Raw genomic sequence first — 16,508 nt, 5'->3', positions numbered from 1 at the left:
CTACCTAAGATGGTATCTTTTACTGTACAAGCAGGAGCTGGACCGAGTCCTAAATAAATGCTAGCAGCCTCCAGCTAATCTGCCCATCACGCCAGCTCCGCATACCTTCTTCGCTAGCGGGGATATGTATGCAGTTCGTGCCGTACACTGAAATTCACCTAAGCTGGGTTCTTCTGTGGTGAAATTATGAACAGGAGGGAGGGGCGGGGGGCGTTGTGTTGCACATCTTAATGTAAACACGCCGGTGCATATTTTCACGGGGGGGGGGGAGAGAGAGACCCACGCGCGCACAGCTTATACACTCACAAATGTGGAAGGGGATCCACGCTCTAAGTGCCTGGCCACATGCTGTGTGTGTGTGTGTGTGTGTGTGTGTGTGTGTGTGTGTGTGTAAGCACAACAGCGCACAAACACGCAACCGTCATTAGCCAAGATGCGTTCCTTGAATGTCCGAATGGTGTTATTTCACTGGAATTCCCCGAGGAGTGTTCAATTTGCCCTTGTTTGGGTTGCCACTTTCTCTTTTTTCCTTGGTTCACTGAGGTTGCCTCTGTGCAGCGTTTCCGCTTGGTCGCATCGTTCTCTCTCTCTCTCTCTCTCTCTCTCTTTCTCCCTCTCCCTCCCTCCCTCCTTCCCTCCCTCCCTCCCTCCCTTTCTCGCTCTCTCTTCCGCCCACCTTAACTCTTTCGGCTGGACTAGCAATAATAAAATGTTTCATAGAGTCAAGTCTATATCCTACAAAATGCTACCGGCGTCGGTGTTATTTTTATACACACACATATCATGGTTGCATTTATACAGTGATAGGGAATAGAGCCATTTGGAAAGGCATTGCGTTGTTTGAAGTGAACCACCCCCCAAAAAAATATTAAAAAATAAGAACCGTGGGACTAACGTAATTTAAAATAGACAAATGGTTAAAAGGAGCTTTCTGGGTATTCTTGAAAGGTAAGGCATCCTTTTGCTTGGAGAGGCCTCGGAGTGCTGCGTGCATCCATACTCCCTCAGTTGGGGGATGGAGAGAGAGAGATGAGGGACATTGTACTTCCCATAAGATGCGGAATAACCGAGGCTGTAAAACAAAGAAGTGTGGGGCCGGTTGCCTGCAACGAGGAGGAGGAGAGCCGGCCGCCTGAGCCTCTCTGTCCGGCGCAGGCTTTTCAGTGGGAACTGCCATGGCTTAAGGAGGGCTGCTGGCGATTGCACCTTTGTGCCTCTGGGAAGCGGGGGTGGAGGGGAGCAGATGCAGAAACGGGCACATGAAACAGGGGAGAAAAGGGAGGGAGGGAAAACTTTGGAAGATACCAGGGAGAGCGCTCCGGGTTTGTTGTTTCTTTCTTCCTTTCTTCAGATTGGGGGCTTTGTGAATGCAGGCAGCCCCTGTGTGCCACGGCTGGTTGCAGATAATACGGCTTAAGCGCGCCCATAAGAGGAATCATATGCATGCAAGTAAAATAAGTACAGTGTTAGTGGGTTTTCCTCTCTTCCGCCCCCCCCAACACACACACACTCCTTTCTTCCCTTCCCCCTCTTTCTCTCATTCCTCCCCCTCCCTCCTTTCTCCCGCCTCCCTCTTCTCAGCTCAATGCCGGGAGAACTCAGATTTATTCACTGGGCTCTAAGAGTTAAGATGTTGTGAGTAGGAAGGAGAGAGAGAGAGAGAGAGAGAGAGAGAGAGAGAGAGAGAGAGAGAGAGAGAGAGAGAGACCAAAGGAGGGGTGGTGATGGAGAGAAGAGAAGGGGGGCAGGGCAGTTTTCCAAGCCTCCACGACACTTTGCCTAAATTAAAAAGCAACCAATCGGAACGGCCGGAAGGGGGGCCTCGCGTCCTGAGCCAGTCATCGCGGGCCTGCCAATCACTCAGCGGGTAGCCAATCAGCGGGGGCCCTCGCGCTCGACTTCCTTGTATTTGGGAAAGTGTGGTGGTGCGCGCGCTCTCGGCGGAGGGTAAACATTCGACAGTCCCCGCTCTGTGAGGGAGGGACAGAGAGAGAGCTGTCAGAGGGAGAGAAAGAGAAGGAGAGGAGGAGGAGGAGGAAGGGGGAGGAGGAGGAAGGGGGGAGAAAGAGGAGGAGGAGGCGGCGGCAGCAGCAGCGAGGGAAGAGCAGAGCAGAGCGGCTTGTACTCCAGCACCAGCAGAAGAGCACGCTTCACGAGCCTGGCAGCCAACTTCCCCCGCGGAGTTCGCGGCTCAAGGATACCATCTCTGCGCGCCCACCCTCACGCGGCTCCCCTGCGCCCAGGCGCTTCCTCCTCCTCCCGGAGACGACCGCTGGATCTTCGTCACCCTCGTCATCCCTTTCGAATTACAGAGAACTCTGCGATTTTAAACTTTTCTTGGCGAGAGGAGAGGGAAGGGTGACCAAAGAGATATTGTCGAACTTGCTTTCTTTTATCATGTGAGGAGGAGGAGGAGGAGGACGACTGGGGCAACAACCCACACCCACCAAGCCATCCCTTCCCCAAAGAGAAAAAGCGAGGGGGGAAGAGAAGGGAAAGGAAGCGACATGTCTTCTCCAGATTCTCGCAAGAAGGTGGCCCGAGCAGGACTCTTGTTTCCAAGGGACCCGGGCGCATCGGCCGGGCGTCAACTCTGAGGCGATGCGTCGCCCGCAGCTCCGTCGCCTCGTCCGCCGCCGCCTTCGCCAGCATCGCCAGAAGTTTTCTTAGGACATAAACAAAACTTGCGCGCGAGAGAGAGAGAGAGGAGAGAGGGGGGACGAAAGCCAGAGAAAGAAAGAAAGAAACAGAAGCGCCGCGAAAGAGAGACCGAGAGACAGTGTGTGCGAGGGGACGTGCGTGAGGGGCGAAAGAAAGGAGCCCACACGCACTCATTCACCCCATACAAAGCCTTACAGGAGGGGGAGAAGGGGGAGAAGAGAAACTTTCTCTGTGAGGGGAAAGAAAACAGCAGCGGCAGCAGCAACAACAACAACCCAGAAACTGTGAGGGGAGAAAATATGCTCCTGAGGGAGTGAAGGAGGGAAGCCAAAAGGGGAGTTGTTGTTGCCGACCTCGCTCCCTCCCTCCCCTCGGCGGTTCCCGCTCTTTTTTTTTTCCTCCTTTCCTCCCTCTTTCTACCAATATCTAGGGAGAGGGATTCAGTAATGTCTTTCTCGCCGCTGAGGCAACCCCGAACAGGTGAATCGCAATAAGGGGCCGGCGAAGGAGGAGAAGCGGCCGCGCGTGTGTGTCTGTCTGCGTGTGGCGAGTGTTTCCCCTCAGAGGAGCCGCGAGCCCAGGAGGAGCGGCGGCGGCGGCGCGCGCACCCGCGCGCAAGGAGCCCGCCTCGGGGCCGGCCGGCCGGCGGGCCGGGCAGGCTGAGGAGAGCTGAGGAAACAGCCGAGCCGGGCGGGATTCTGGTGGCGCGCTACTGGGCTGCGGCGGCGGCAGCAGCGGCGGCGGCGGCGGCTTGTGGCGAGCGCAGTGGAGGGGTCGACAGGAAAGCGTCGGCTATGGCTACGGCGGCGTCTAACCCTTACCTGGCCACCAACAGCATCCTGTCGGCGGGCTCCATCGTGCACTCGGACGGCGGCGGCGGCATGCAGCCGGGCAGCGTGGCCGTCACGTCGGTGTCGGGCGGCGGCTACCGCGGCGACCCTTCGTCCGTCAAGATGGTCCAGAGCGACTTCATGCAGGGCGCCATGGCGGCCAGCAACGGCGGCCATATGCTGAGCCACGCGCACCAGTGGGTCACCGCGCTGCCCCACGCCGCCGCCGCCGCCGCAGCTGCCGCCGCCGCCGCCGTGGAAGCCGGGTCTCCCTGGGCCAGCAGCCCGGTCGGCATGACGGGGAGCCCGCAGCAGCAGCAACAGCAGCAGCAGCAGCAGCAACAGCAACAGCAGCAGCAGCCCGACGTGAAGGGAGGCGGCGGCGGCGGCGGCGGGCGGGACGACCTGCACTCGGGCGCGGCGCTGCACCACCGGCCGCCGCACCTGGGCCCGCCGCACCAGGGCCACTGGGGCGCCGGCGCCGGCGCGCACCTGCCCTCCATGGCCAGCCAGCAGCAGCAGCCTCTGCTGTACTCGCAGCCCGGCGGCTTCACGGTCAACGGCATGCTGAGCCCTCCGCCGGGCAGCCAGAGCCTGGTGCACCCGGGCTTGGTGCGGGGAGACACGCCCGAGCTGGGAGAGCACCCCGGCCATCACCACCACCACCATCACCACCCGCACCCGCACCAGCACCACGGGGGAGGCGGCGGCGGGGGAGGCGGAGGCGGGGGAGGCGGCCTGAACAGCCACGACCCGCACTCGGACGAGGACACGCCGACCTCCGACGACCTGGAGCAGTTCGCCAAGCAGTTCAAGCAGCGTCGGATCAAGCTGGGCTTCACGCAGGCCGACGTGGGCTTGGCGCTGGGCACCCTGTACGGCAACGTCTTCTCGCAGACCACCATCTGCCGCTTCGAGGCTCTGCAGCTGAGCTTCAAGAACATGTGCAAGCTGAAACCTTTGTTGAACAAGTGGCTGGAGGAAGCCGACTCGTCGACGGGCAGCCCCACCAGCATCGACAAGATCGCGGCTCAGGGCCGCAAGAGGAAGAAGCGGACCTCCATCGAGGTGAGTGTCAAGGGGGCCTTGGAGAGCCACTTCTTGAAATGCCCCAAGCCCTCGGCGCAGGAGATTACGAACCTAGCGGACAGCCTGCAGCTGGAGAAGGAGGTGGTCAGGGTTTGGTTTTGCAACCGCAGGCAGAAAGAGAAGCGCATGACCCCCCCGGGGATCCAGCAGCAGACGCCCGACGACGTCTACTCGCAGGTCGGCAACGTGAACTCCGATACGCCGCCGCCCCACCACGGACTCCAGGCGAGCGTGCAGTGAGGGGGGTGGTGTGTGGTGGGGAGGTGGAGGGGGAACGGACAACAAAACAAAACAAAAACAGAAAAAGACAGTCGCCATCATCACCATCAACGACAGCAACGCCACAAATTTTAAATAAAAAAAAGTGAGAAAGGGATTCTTAGGGAGAAGACAGAAGGGCAGGCAGGCAGGCAGAGGGAGAGGTGAGCAAAGAAGTGGGGGGGGGAGAGAAGGGGGGAGGGGAGGGGGAGAAGGAAGGCGAAGACGCACACAAGGACACCGGCACGCACCTACAGCCCATACCCAGGCTCCCTGGCTTGCTTTATTTTAAACACACATATCTGGAACACTTAGCCTTCTTCATTGCAGAGAGATAGCTGGAGATCCTTCCTTGCTACGGCGAGAAAGGGAGCGATGTGGAGACCCAAACGCGCGCACACACACACAAACACACAAACAAACAAACAAACAAACACACACACCCCCCCCACAAACCCGGATGTTGTTCCTTTGTGTAGCGACTCCACAACACCAGATCTAAATTATGCCCTGTTGTTATCGTGGTGGCAGCGATCGTACAGCACCCAGCTTCTTCTGCGCTCCCATCTCTCTCTCCCTCTCTCTCTCTCCCTCTCTCTCTCTCTTTCTGCTCCTTCTTCCCCGAGCCTCACCCCCCCCGCACCCACCACGAGCCCCTTTAAAAGGACTTTCCTGCGAGGTTCACCGAAACTTTTCTCCCTATTTCACCCCCCGCCACACATACACTTTTTAAATAAAATACGTAAAATGAAAATGTCAAGAGAGGGTAGGCCCCAAGCAGGAGAAAAAACAACGCTAGGATATGTTCTTTGAGTTCCAGAGCTATTGGGAGGGGGGTGGTCGTTTGTTTGTTTGTTTGTTTGTTAGCCCAAACTACGTTAATTTGGTTCAGGGAAGGAGTCTACTTTCGAAGGAGAAGCATTATTTTGAAATCAATAACAAAAGAGAAAAACCGGTAGCTTTTTTTTTCTAGGTTTAGGGAAAGGAGAGGGGGGGAAATAACGCACGCAGCACTAAATGAAAAGCCAAGCAGACTGGATAGAAGAAGAAAAAAACAAATTTATATATTATAATCTAGAGAAAGAGAGCGAGAGAGAGAAAGATGGGAGGAGGGGGAATAAAGAAAGAAAGAACCGCCCGCAAATAGAAGGATGACCCTGAAAAGAAAGAGGTTGGAGGGAGGGGCTCCTACCCGGAGGGGGGGGAGAGAAGCAAAGCGAGGTTGTTGGTCCTTAAAACTTGGAGCTCCGTAGAAGGATTTTGCATGAATTAAGGGAAACAGCGACATAAAGGGAATAATTCAGGGCTGTTCCTGATGGCTGCCAATCATCCTGGAAGATTAATTTTAAAAAGTTCACTGCTAATATTTTTTTTATTAATATTTTTTATTTCTGGACTAATTCAGATAAAGGGATTTAAAAGGAACTGGGCATCTGCAGCTGCACTTATCTGAACTTCTCTCTCCTAAATCCGTTGCCAACTTGATTGAGCGGGTGCTGTGGAAGTGATTATATAACACTGCCATTTCCTCGCAGTGTTTTTGGTAGGTTTTAATAAACAGACTTTTCAACAAACAAACAAAAAGAAAAAAAGAGAAAAAAAGACAGCAATAGAGAAATGTTTAGATCCGTTGTTGATCTAAAAAAAAATTTGCTTTATATTTTCATTAAATGACTTCTTTTAATATTTTATTCAGAATACCTATGAACTGCTGCAAAACGGTAATTTATTTTTTCCCCAGATCTTGTATTACGTGTTTTTTTCAGACGAGCACAAATTTAAAAAAATGAAATGAAAAAAAAATACGGACAGCTATTAGGTAATAAGGGTATCTTTTGATGTGATAATTTGATTGTAATTTAATTTGAGTAGTGATTCCGTAAGAGCTGATTGAGAAAATAAATTTGTTAGAATGAAATAGTCTTTGTCTGATGCATACGAAATTGTGTCGAGTTAAGTTTTCTTAAGAAATACTGAAAACCTTCCAAATGAGAGACTCAACGATAGAAGCAACCTGCGTTCTGTATAGTCTGTTTGTGGTGTGTGTTTTTAACAGGGAACGGAGGAGAAACCCTCCCCCCCTCTCCATTTACTATTGGCCAGGTTAGCTTTTTTAGAAGTAGGTCAACTCCTTATAAATGCATATATAGTTCCACGGTATTTTTAGATCAATGTATTGAGAGTGTGTAATGGGATTATAAACCAAGACTTTAGAACAGAAGGCCATTGTCTGACTCCTCATTTAAGTTGCAACCCTAGCTCAGTAGATATCCCCTATCAGGTGATATAAGCGATCATCTGCAACAGTTTAACTCCCCGTCCCTTTTCCAAAATATAATGCATAGGATGCTTTTTTAAAAAAAGACTGTATGTTATTTGGAAACATTTTATGTGTGTAACTTTTTATTTAATTTAAACGCTATAATTTAAGAAAAGGTACTTCTAAATGTGTGTGCTGGTGTGCGTACAGAAAGAGAAGGAAGTACTCACGAGTTTTAGCCAGGGTTCTGGTAGTTTGCCATTGTTGTGTTGTTGCTTTAGGGATGCGTGCAGGATGTGGAATGGGCGCAGGTGTTAAGTGCTTCCCCTCAACTCTATACAGCAGCCATACCAGTTATAATAAACGTGAGCGTTGGCGAAGTTAAGGATATCAGTAGCTGCACTACTGAGAAGTAGGTTACCATAACTGTTTGTTATTGTTATAGCCATTGACGTATACAGAGCAGAGGAGTCAGGAGAGGTTTGAAAAGTTCAAACCCACCTTTGGAAATCTGCATTTGGGTTATGGTACCCAGATAAGAGAGCTAGTCCCACGGCGCGCACTGTGCAGAAACAGAAAAATATGGAGTGGGAGGTTGAAGCTGATGAAGAAGAACATAAGGTTTCAATCGAGCGTTAGTTCCTTTCCTTTCACTTGATGTGTGGTATAATGGTTTAGAACCAGGAAATAATATTAACTCCTTTTCAATAAGTCTCAATTTTAGGTCAAGTCAAAGCCAGCTAAAAAGCCGAGTCCTAAAATGCATTGTTTTAAATCCAAATTAAACCACAAGCATGTTGATAGGCAACAAAGAGGGGGCGGGAGACAGTTTTTGAAGAGTGTGGGACGCTAGTGCAGAATTTTACCTCTTTTAGGTGGTCCAGGGGAAGGGGGGCACCGAAAATAGGGGGGGGAGAAAGAGGGAGAACTAGGCTCCAACAATTTCATTGCAAGCGAGGGAAATAAGAAAAAAACAGGCTTTCCAGTAGGGAGGCCACGAAGTTGCTTATACTTGTTGGGAAATATCAGCATGTGAGGTAGAATGCTATTTTTCAGACTAGAGGAATGAGTGGCGTGCGGTGTTGTTGTTGTTTTAAAAAAATCAGGACAGAGATCTGTTTACATGTCTTAGTTGTTGTTGTTTGGTTAATGGGTTGGGATGAGAACAAAGGGGGTAAGAGTGAGCCTCAAGCTCTTTTCTGTTAGAAAGGTAATATTTGCAGCTGCTTTGTAAGGTCAGTGGCTTTTTCGGAAGCAAGTATTTTGCAAAATATGCCCATGTCTGTATCCTTATAACGCAGAAAGGTGACTCTACCAAGGTGATTTGCTATTCTTCTTCTTCTTCTCTCCTCCCGCCCCCCACGTCTTCAAATTGAATCCTCTGAATGTATATAGGAGCTTCAGGGTTACAAGGCCACGGGACGCATAAACGAGAGGCTTTAGTTAAGGGTTATATAATATGTAAATAATGAAAATAACGTTCTATATCACCAAATCTCTAAATTAACCTAAGCATTGTATTCACGTGTAAATCCAGTATTCTGTGGTTGGTGGGTCCCTTAAGCTTTCCCCCATATTCCTCCTCTCTGAAAGGAGAGAGGAGTTAAAAAAAAAATTTCGAAAAGTTGTATTTAACCAGTCCGCGTGATTCTGAAATATAATAATTTACGTTCCCTTTTCTGAAGCCTTTTCCTACCTCTTTTCCCCCTCCCCCAATTTCTCGAGTTGCCTAGTTGACTTCTAATCACAACCGCGTTCAAATCCCTAGCCAATAAATAATTTCCAAGTGTATTTAAACTAGTCATTCCCCTGTTGTTGACCGCATTTTTTTTAAAAAAATAAGCAACAAGCTCCATCATGCATTTTAAATCACAGCGGCTTGCCTTTAAAAAAAGAAAAAGGAAAATAGTTTCCATGTAGCGTTTGCATATTGCTATGGTCTGAACTTGTTTTGTATGAACATTTTTCAACTGAACCTTTAAAGAACAATCGGCTCTAATAAGAAATGCAGTATATATTATTGATAGTTCTATCAATAAGTGTCATATTTTCCTTAAGTTTAACACTGATATTTGTTTTTTTAAGAGTATATATTTGTAAAATATTTATCCTGTCAAAAGCAACAATATATTGTTGTATTTATTGGTTTATTTTTGTAATAAATGATCAGCACCTTCAAGCTAAAGACAAAACGACATTTTTATATCTTCATAGAGATTGTGAGCGTGTGTGTGTGTGTGTAGCGCGCACACTCTCACACACGCGCACCTTTTAAGACGCAGACATATTTGCATATAAATAGAAGAAAAATAAATCTGCGAGTGGCAGCTTTTAGCGATAAAGCGGGGAGCTCCTTGGACGCTAGCAGTTGAGTTTGCATGGAGTTCCAGGGTGATTAATCAAACTCTAAAATGGATGCAACAAGTCTTTGGCCTTGGCTGCAGGCTTGGAATGAATTATTTAGGATATGGACCAAATTTCACAAGTCCCAGCCTCTGGCTGTTTCAAGGAAATTGGTCTATAGTGGCAAGCTGGGAAGGCGAAAAGGAACCAAAGTGCGGCGGGTGGGTGGAGGGAGGGCGGCTGGGGAAAGATGCACAAATATTTGTCCTTTGCTGTTTGGGGAGGGGGGGGGAATGCTTAAAACTGGGTGCAAGCTTCCGGAAGCGCGAGGGTAGATCTTCTTGGTGGTGTTGATGTCTCAGCTGCAGGGAGATGTGGTGTTGACTGACAGGCAGTCTTCAGCTAGCCAGTCAGCCGCTGACAACTTGACCCAGAGTGACACAAACTCCCTTTTTCCTAGCCTGCCAGAGTAATGGATGTGAGGCTGGAGGGTGCGTGTGCGCGAGCCTGTTTCGGGCAGAAGTGCCGGGGTGGGGTGTTTTTTGGGGGGGACGGGACGGACAGACGGCGACACGCAGTCCATAGTTCTCTAAAATCCATGGACTCCTAACAGGGGTGGGTTGTTGGGCCACTTGTGGGGGGAAAAGAGGGGGAGTCATTAATGCTGTAGTTATATATGTATACACAATCACCTGGGAGTAAGCGCCATTGAAATAGGATTTATTTCTAGCTGGACGTGAAAAGGATTGCTCTGCGAAGGTTTTCCTGGTTGCGCTCCATGGGCGCTCACAGGCGGAGAGCGTTGCTCCTCCAGAGACGTAGCCCGGCTCTCTGGCCGGCTCCTTTTGCCTCTGCAAGCGAGTCCTGCTCCCTCTCAAACCCTTGGTCATTGCAGTGACGTCACGACTCCCCATTCTCCTTCCGTCCAGGGGCTTGAGAGACTCACAGCGGAATCCTATGCAGGTCTGCGCAGGTAAGCGTCTCTAGGATGGCAGCCTAAAGGAAACCAGGGCGGAGGCTGCTGTCTCCTTTAGCCTGTTCTCCTAGGGACGGGGAGAATGAAGGGAAGGAATAGCAATTGCTAGAGCAGATCTTTCATTAATAATGATGATGAAATCCTTACAAGGAAGTGAACGCCTTTGAACTTTGTGGATTGGCTTCCTAGTAAATACTGCATGCTTTCAGGTGTAAGCCGTTTCTTAAAAACCCTACAGTTAAGGCGGAGCAGTGAGCTTCATTGAAAAGGAGAGCAGGTCTTCTTCCTGGGGTGTTAAAATCCAAACACTCATCGCTGTTTAACAAGGCGGCGTGGTTCACAGATGTCAGTCTGTGAGCAGACTAAGCCTGCTGGAACCCTACAAGAACTTACTTGAGAGCAAGCCTCACTGAACTCCCCTGATTTGCACTCCGGCGCTGGGTGGCGAGAGGTGGTTGGCTACTTTCCCGAGTGTTTAATGCTCTTTTGTAGTCACAGCATGGAAGGTTAAAGAGGGTGTAAAAGGTCAGATATTCTCGTTCCTTCAATGCCAGGTTATGGACGTCAGTGTCATTCTAAAGAGCTTTCCTGTTGGTGAATAGGCGCCATGGGTGGCGCTCACTCTGGATTGATGGATCCGGCGCAAAGATTGAACCCGTCTTCCTTCTTTCAGTCCAATAACATTAGTCTTATTTCCACGGCCTCTTGTGTTTAGGCTACAGAATTGGGTTAGATCTCTTTGGCCGGGAGGACTGTGCAACCCTCCGGTTGTGTTTTAAGTATTTCAGTGGAAATGCCTGTGTGTGTGTGTGTGTGTGTGTGTGTGTGTGTGTGAGAGAGAGAGAGAGAGAGAGAGAGAGAGAGAGAGAGGAAATACCCTGCGCAGTTTGAGTAATGTGTGGCTAAGATCAGGTGGATGAATGGGCTTGCTTGGAAGTGCAATGGGCCTTGGCGCGCGCGTTAAGAAGCAAGGAGGGAGGGAGACAGAGAGAAGGGTGGGGAGGGGGTGGGGGGATCTCAAGGAAGGAGGAGAAGAGAGGAAGTGCTGAGGACCCAGCGGCCATCTGGACTCAGGATGGGGGGGGGTACGCGCGCGCGCTTTGGGTACTGGATTGTGAAGAAAGCTCTCCCCGCTGTCCCCCGAGGTGGCGAGCAATGAGCTCATTCTGCACGGGGTCTAGGGGTGTGTGTGTAGTGGGGGGGGCATTATTTTTCCCCTCCCTGCTTCTGCCTGGCTGGCTTGCTGGCCAGAAGTGGCAGCTGCTGCCCTCTCCCACAAGTTGTTCTGCTCGTGGCGACCATTCAGCCAAACGCAGGATCCTTTTCTCAGAGATTTAAATTTCGCGGATGAATTACCATAAACGGGTTGCTTAGCAACTAAATTGAAGCCGGGCTAAGAACATGCAAGCCTCTCCTTTTCCTCCCCCCCACCCCCTTTTTTTGTATTCTCATTAATAAAAGAGCCACTCTCTGACACAGCAACCTGACTTTGGATCACTGCAACTTCTGTAAAAGCCATCGGTGAATACAAGCCGGCTGCACCATTTAATTACAGATCAGAATGGCTTGAAATGGGATGTTTTTGTTAATGTATCTGCCTAAACAGGCTTTGAGTTGCGGGGCGGGGGACTGCGTTTGTGTTTAAAAGGATTTTTCCAGAGGAGTCATAATCTACTATGTGGAATGGGGATGGATACTAGGCTGGCTGTGACAGAAGAAACTTTTCTCTTGGCTAATATCCAAACTTGTCTCCATCTCACCACTACCCTTCCACCCCGTTTCTCTCTCCCTAATATCAGAAATCGGTAGAATATTTGGACATACAGGGATCCTGTAACAGTTGCGTAGGATTCACTGAAGAAAGCAAGAGCCTTTGCACACCTACAAAGGCTTCTGGGATGGGCTGCAGCAGCCCCCAAATGCACAAAAGCTTTAAAGTGTGGTGGGATTTCCTCCCAACTCCGAGATTTTTATTTTTATTTTTTTAGTTTTAAGCATCACTGACGACGCGCTCCTTTCAGTTATTCCTTGCAATGGTTCGGTTGTTTTTCATCGAATGCATAGTTGACAATATCTGCCTTGCCATTTCTTTTTCCATTCGTATCAATGTGTACAACTTTGTTTAAAACCTCTGGGCTCGTCTTCTCTGTGCTTTTAGAGAGAGAGAGAGAGACAACTGCTTTCAACTTTTACGCCAGCGAGGGGTGAGGTTGTAAACTTGAGTGCCTCCCTTGCAAAGAGCTCGACTTTCCTTCGCAGGTAATTAACCTACTTCTAGCTCAGTATTATAACGGCTTTTCAACTCATCCGGATGGGTCCATACAGAGGTTAGATCCGTGGGATAACACAGGTTAAAAGAAAACCAGAAGTTGCCCATTTCCTTCTGGCACAGGCTGTCATAAAAAACAGGAGGAAAATGGATGAGTTTTTAGCAGGCATCCTCAAACTCGGCCCTCCAGCTGTTTTGGGACTACAACTCCCATCATCCCTAGCTAACAGGGCCAGTGATCAGGGATGATGGGAGTTGTAGTCCCAAAACAGCTGGAGGGCCGAGTTTAGGGGTGCCTGGTTTTAGGAATGTTATCAGTAGTTCTACCGTACTGGGGAGAGATGTACGTTCGTCCCTTCCACTCTCTACGCTGGAGGAACAGAAAATGAGCTTGGTTGCGAGGAAAGGGAAGGCCGCTGCTCTGGGACATCCTTTTGCGTGCAGAAGATCCCAGATCCAATCCCTGGCGTCTCCAGTTAGGACTGGGAAAGACTCCCTAGCCTGAGACCCCGGAGAGCCGCTGCTAGTGTAGAAAATAAGGCAATTCCCTACGTGGAGTCCCTTAGGAGAAAGCGTGCGTTGGAAATGCAGGGCTGACTCTTTAAAACCAAGATAATTTTACCACCCTTTTGAGACTGTAGAACCAGAGAATAATATACAGTAGAGTCAAGGGCGTAGCCAGGATTTTTGTTGGGAGGGGCAGGCCTCTTGTTGGCGGGGGGGTCAGAACCTCAGTTAGCTATGTATTTTTATTTATTTATATTTATTTAAGGGAGCAGCTGCCCCTCCTTGCCCCCCCCCCCCCGTTTAGCTACGCCCATGAGCACAGTTACAATCCGGGATGCAGTTTGAGAGAACTTCGCCCGAGGTTTAACTGATTTTAATCTTAGAACAGATTGCTTGGGAGGAACGAGCCACAATTGAGAGGGGTGGGGGTGGGTCTGACTTCCAAGCGTTTAGAATTGAAGTATAAACCCACAATCCACTTCCCTCCACCCCCACCCCCCACCCCAGTGTTTGAGTTTGTAGTTAGATGTCCAGAGTTCTCAGAAACTTTGCATCAGCGCCAATCCTTCACACGCGCCTCGGTAAGCGCCTGGTAGGATTGCGACCAAATTCTCCCCACCGCCGTGGTCCTAAATTGCACTAGTCCCTCTCTGGATATGTATACAGTATAAAACAGCTGAGATCAGAAGCAAGTGTTGGAGGGAAAGAGCTGTTTCTTTTGCTGTAGACTTGGGCCTCAGTGCTGCACTCTGATAAAATAAAATAAAAATAAATAAAAAGTAGTGATCTTGAAGCTGCTAAATGACGAGCAGAGGTTACAGTCTTAGACCACAGTGGGATGTTTTCCTTAAGTGTGCTTGGAAAGTTTCGGCTGCCAAATGCACAGGTCTGGGTGATGTGGGATGATTTATGCGCAAAAAGGTTCCCTGCGCTGTAAAACGAGGTTCTGGAGTCTCAGGACGGCGCCCTTCGTGAGACCTGAGCGCGCTTCCTTACCTCGATTTCATTTCATCGCGGTTTTGATTCATTTTTAAAGAGTTCTTTCACTCCACCTTCTCATGCAGCAGCTTGAGAAAGGACTGCGCTTGGAAACCAGCTCCCTAGACGCAGGTCCGGTCAAGAAAGCACACAGTTTCTCTGTGGAATATTTATTTAATTTTTTTTTTGCTCACCTTAAGTACTCGGCTCCTTTGCAAGCCCGGGGAACCCACGGCTGTTCCCTGTGTGGGATGCAGAAGGAAAGTCCAGCCAAAGTTCACCCGCAGAATTACATGTCCCTTTAGGAAAAGGGCGCGCGCGCGCGCAATGGGGAGAATCATTATTTCCATAAACGATAGGTAATGCTTAAAAAAAATATAGGAGAGAACTTAAGGATTTTTTTTGTTGGGGGGGAATATTATTGTACCTCGTGTCTAGGGCTAACCTTTTCCAATTGAAATGGAATTATTTAAAGAGGGGAAGCAGAGAGAGGAGCGGGAGGGAACCGCAGAGCTGCTATATTTATGTCCCCCAAACCAACATTCAAACAACTTGAGGCTTCTGGGCTGACAGCACGTTTCTATGTACAGTAACCTTTTTGTTATTCGTTCTGGAAAGCCTGGCTGCCGGGGCTGCTGCTGCCAGCGGTTCCACAGACCTCCTTCCTCCAACCCAGCGGAGAACAGTTGAGTGTTTGCTCAGGAGCTCCGAGCTTCACGTCGAGCTAGAGAGAAGGCGGAGGCATGAAAAGAAAAAGAGAGGTGGGGGGGGGAGAAAAAAAGTGAGGGGGATCCTCACCTGGAAAGTTTCAGCTGCATCAAGCTGAGCGCTTCTCTCTAGGAGGCCGTTTGTGAAGAAAAGTTGGAGGCAGCGTTTAATCTCATTGTTTCAAGCCCCTCTTGAGTTGTGTGGATCAAAGCTTGCCAAGGGAGCTAGAGACGCGGGGACGCCATAAACCCTCCTGTGCGGGCGATAGATATGTACATAGAATATATAGTTCTCGCGCGCAAGGCTCCCTGACCTGTAGGGCAGTTGCCACCGCCGGCGCATTTGCCACCACAACACCCAAAGCATTTCGGGGAAAGCTGAGCCGGATATCTTCCCGGCGGACTGCCGAGGATTAGAACCCATGTCCTATCATTCCACCTTCCCATTGGGGTTTATGGGCCCGGACTCTAGAATCCACCCAGGCTGATTTCAAGAGGGTTAGTTTCCCAACAGTGTTTAGACTCGGATTCCAGACAGTTCAGCTTTTTAAGTTTTGTTGCTGTTGTTGTTGTCGCCATCGTTGCAGCAAAGAGTTTTGTGGTACCTTAAAGCGGAGCACATTTTATTGTGGCCTAAACTTCCGCAGACTAGATCCCACTTCATCAAATCGGGGTTTGTGTGTGTGTGTTTAGTAAACTCTACTTCGATGCATTTCCCTTTCTATCTTGCGAGTATTCAGAACTCTTATGAAGGACATTAAATCAATAAACGAAAATTGGCCCCTAAACCCAGCGAGGAATGTCCCCACAAAATTAGAAAGAGGAGGGAGAGCCTTTGTTGAGAATTCTTTCAAACAAGCAGGCCAGGAGACACGACTCTTCTGCACGTTTACCTGAGAGTAAGCCCCATTTTGATCCATGGCCTCTGACTCTACAGGCAGAGATCCTCCAGGTCACCCGCTCTAATGGGTAGCCGAACCCAACATGAAATATAAAGCTTTCCAAGATATCTGCTGGGCCTCCTGCTGCCCCACCATCTCAGACTTCCCGCATCTTTGCCTGCTTGCTCCCAGCTACCCCTCCTTTGTACTCCGTGGGTCACCACTTACCTATAGTGAGGAATGCATGCTGATGTGGTGGGTGGTGGGTGACTGGCGTGGGGAGGGAGAGATCCATATATGTACTTCACATTTTCTTCAGTCTATAAATATCTATAACAGTCTAGAGTAACAGGCTCTCCTATGAAACGTACCATTATTAATTTTTTATTTTTTTATTATTATTATTATTGCTATCAATTGGAGATATCGAAGAACTGGACTGGGGAGAGTTGAAATGTCTTGAGTAGCGGGAAGGGAGGAAGCAAATAAATTAATCAATAGTCTTGCCCCCTCCCCTTCCTCTCAGCACTTTTGCATTACAGTGGTACCTCGGGTTAAGTACTTAATTCGTTCCGGAGGTCCGTACTTAACCTGAAACTGTTCTTAACCTGAGGGACCAGGCTAATGGGGCCTCCTGCTGCTGCCGCCGTGCGATTTCTGTTCTCATCCTGAAGTAAAGTTCTTAACCCGAGGTACTATTTCTGGGTTAGCGGAGTCTGTAACCTGAAGCGCCTGTAACCTGAAGCGTA

At 49.6% G+C, this 16,508-nt stretch overlaps 1 protein-coding gene and 1 long non-coding RNA gene across 2 annotated transcripts; one reads left to right on the top strand and one right to left on the bottom strand.

Annotated features, from left to right (window-relative positions):
• The first annotated feature begins 3,351 nt into the window (after nt 1–3,351).
• On the top strand, nt 3,352–8,188 carry POU3F3 (POU class 3 homeobox 3). Its single transcript, XM_083611901.1, has one exon. The coding sequence runs from the start codon at nt 3,456–3,458 to the stop codon at nt 4,818–4,820; it is 1,365 nt and encodes a 454-aa protein (XP_083468027.1). The 5' UTR covers nt 3,352–3,455; the 3' UTR covers nt 4,821–8,188.
• A 5,306-nt stretch (nt 8,189–13,494) lies between these two features.
• LOC310761421 lies at nt 13,495–16,036 on the bottom strand. The gene is made up of 3 exons (XR_014547485.1): nt 15,772–16,036; nt 14,970–15,132; nt 13,495–13,942 (listed from the first exon to the last, which is right to left on the bottom strand). It is a non-coding gene; the product is annotated as an uncharacterized lncRNA (long non-coding RNA).
• Between the last annotated feature and the right edge of the window lie 472 nt (nt 16,037–16,508).

Source organism: Podarcis filfolensis (assembly GCF_964270895.1).
Source record: "Podarcis filfolensis genome assembly, chromosome: 4".
NCBI lineage: Eukaryota > Metazoa > Chordata > Lepidosauria > Squamata > Lacertidae > Podarcis > Podarcis filfolensis.
Note: the sequence above shows the minus strand (reverse complement) of the source record. Positions and strands in the feature narration are given on the sequence as shown.

What these genes read in the sequence shown, in the direction of transcription:
- POU3F3 (XM_083611901.1), top strand. Translation starts at nt 3,456, where the DNA reads ATGGCTACGGCGGCGTCTAACCCTTACCTGGCCACCAACAGCATCCTG.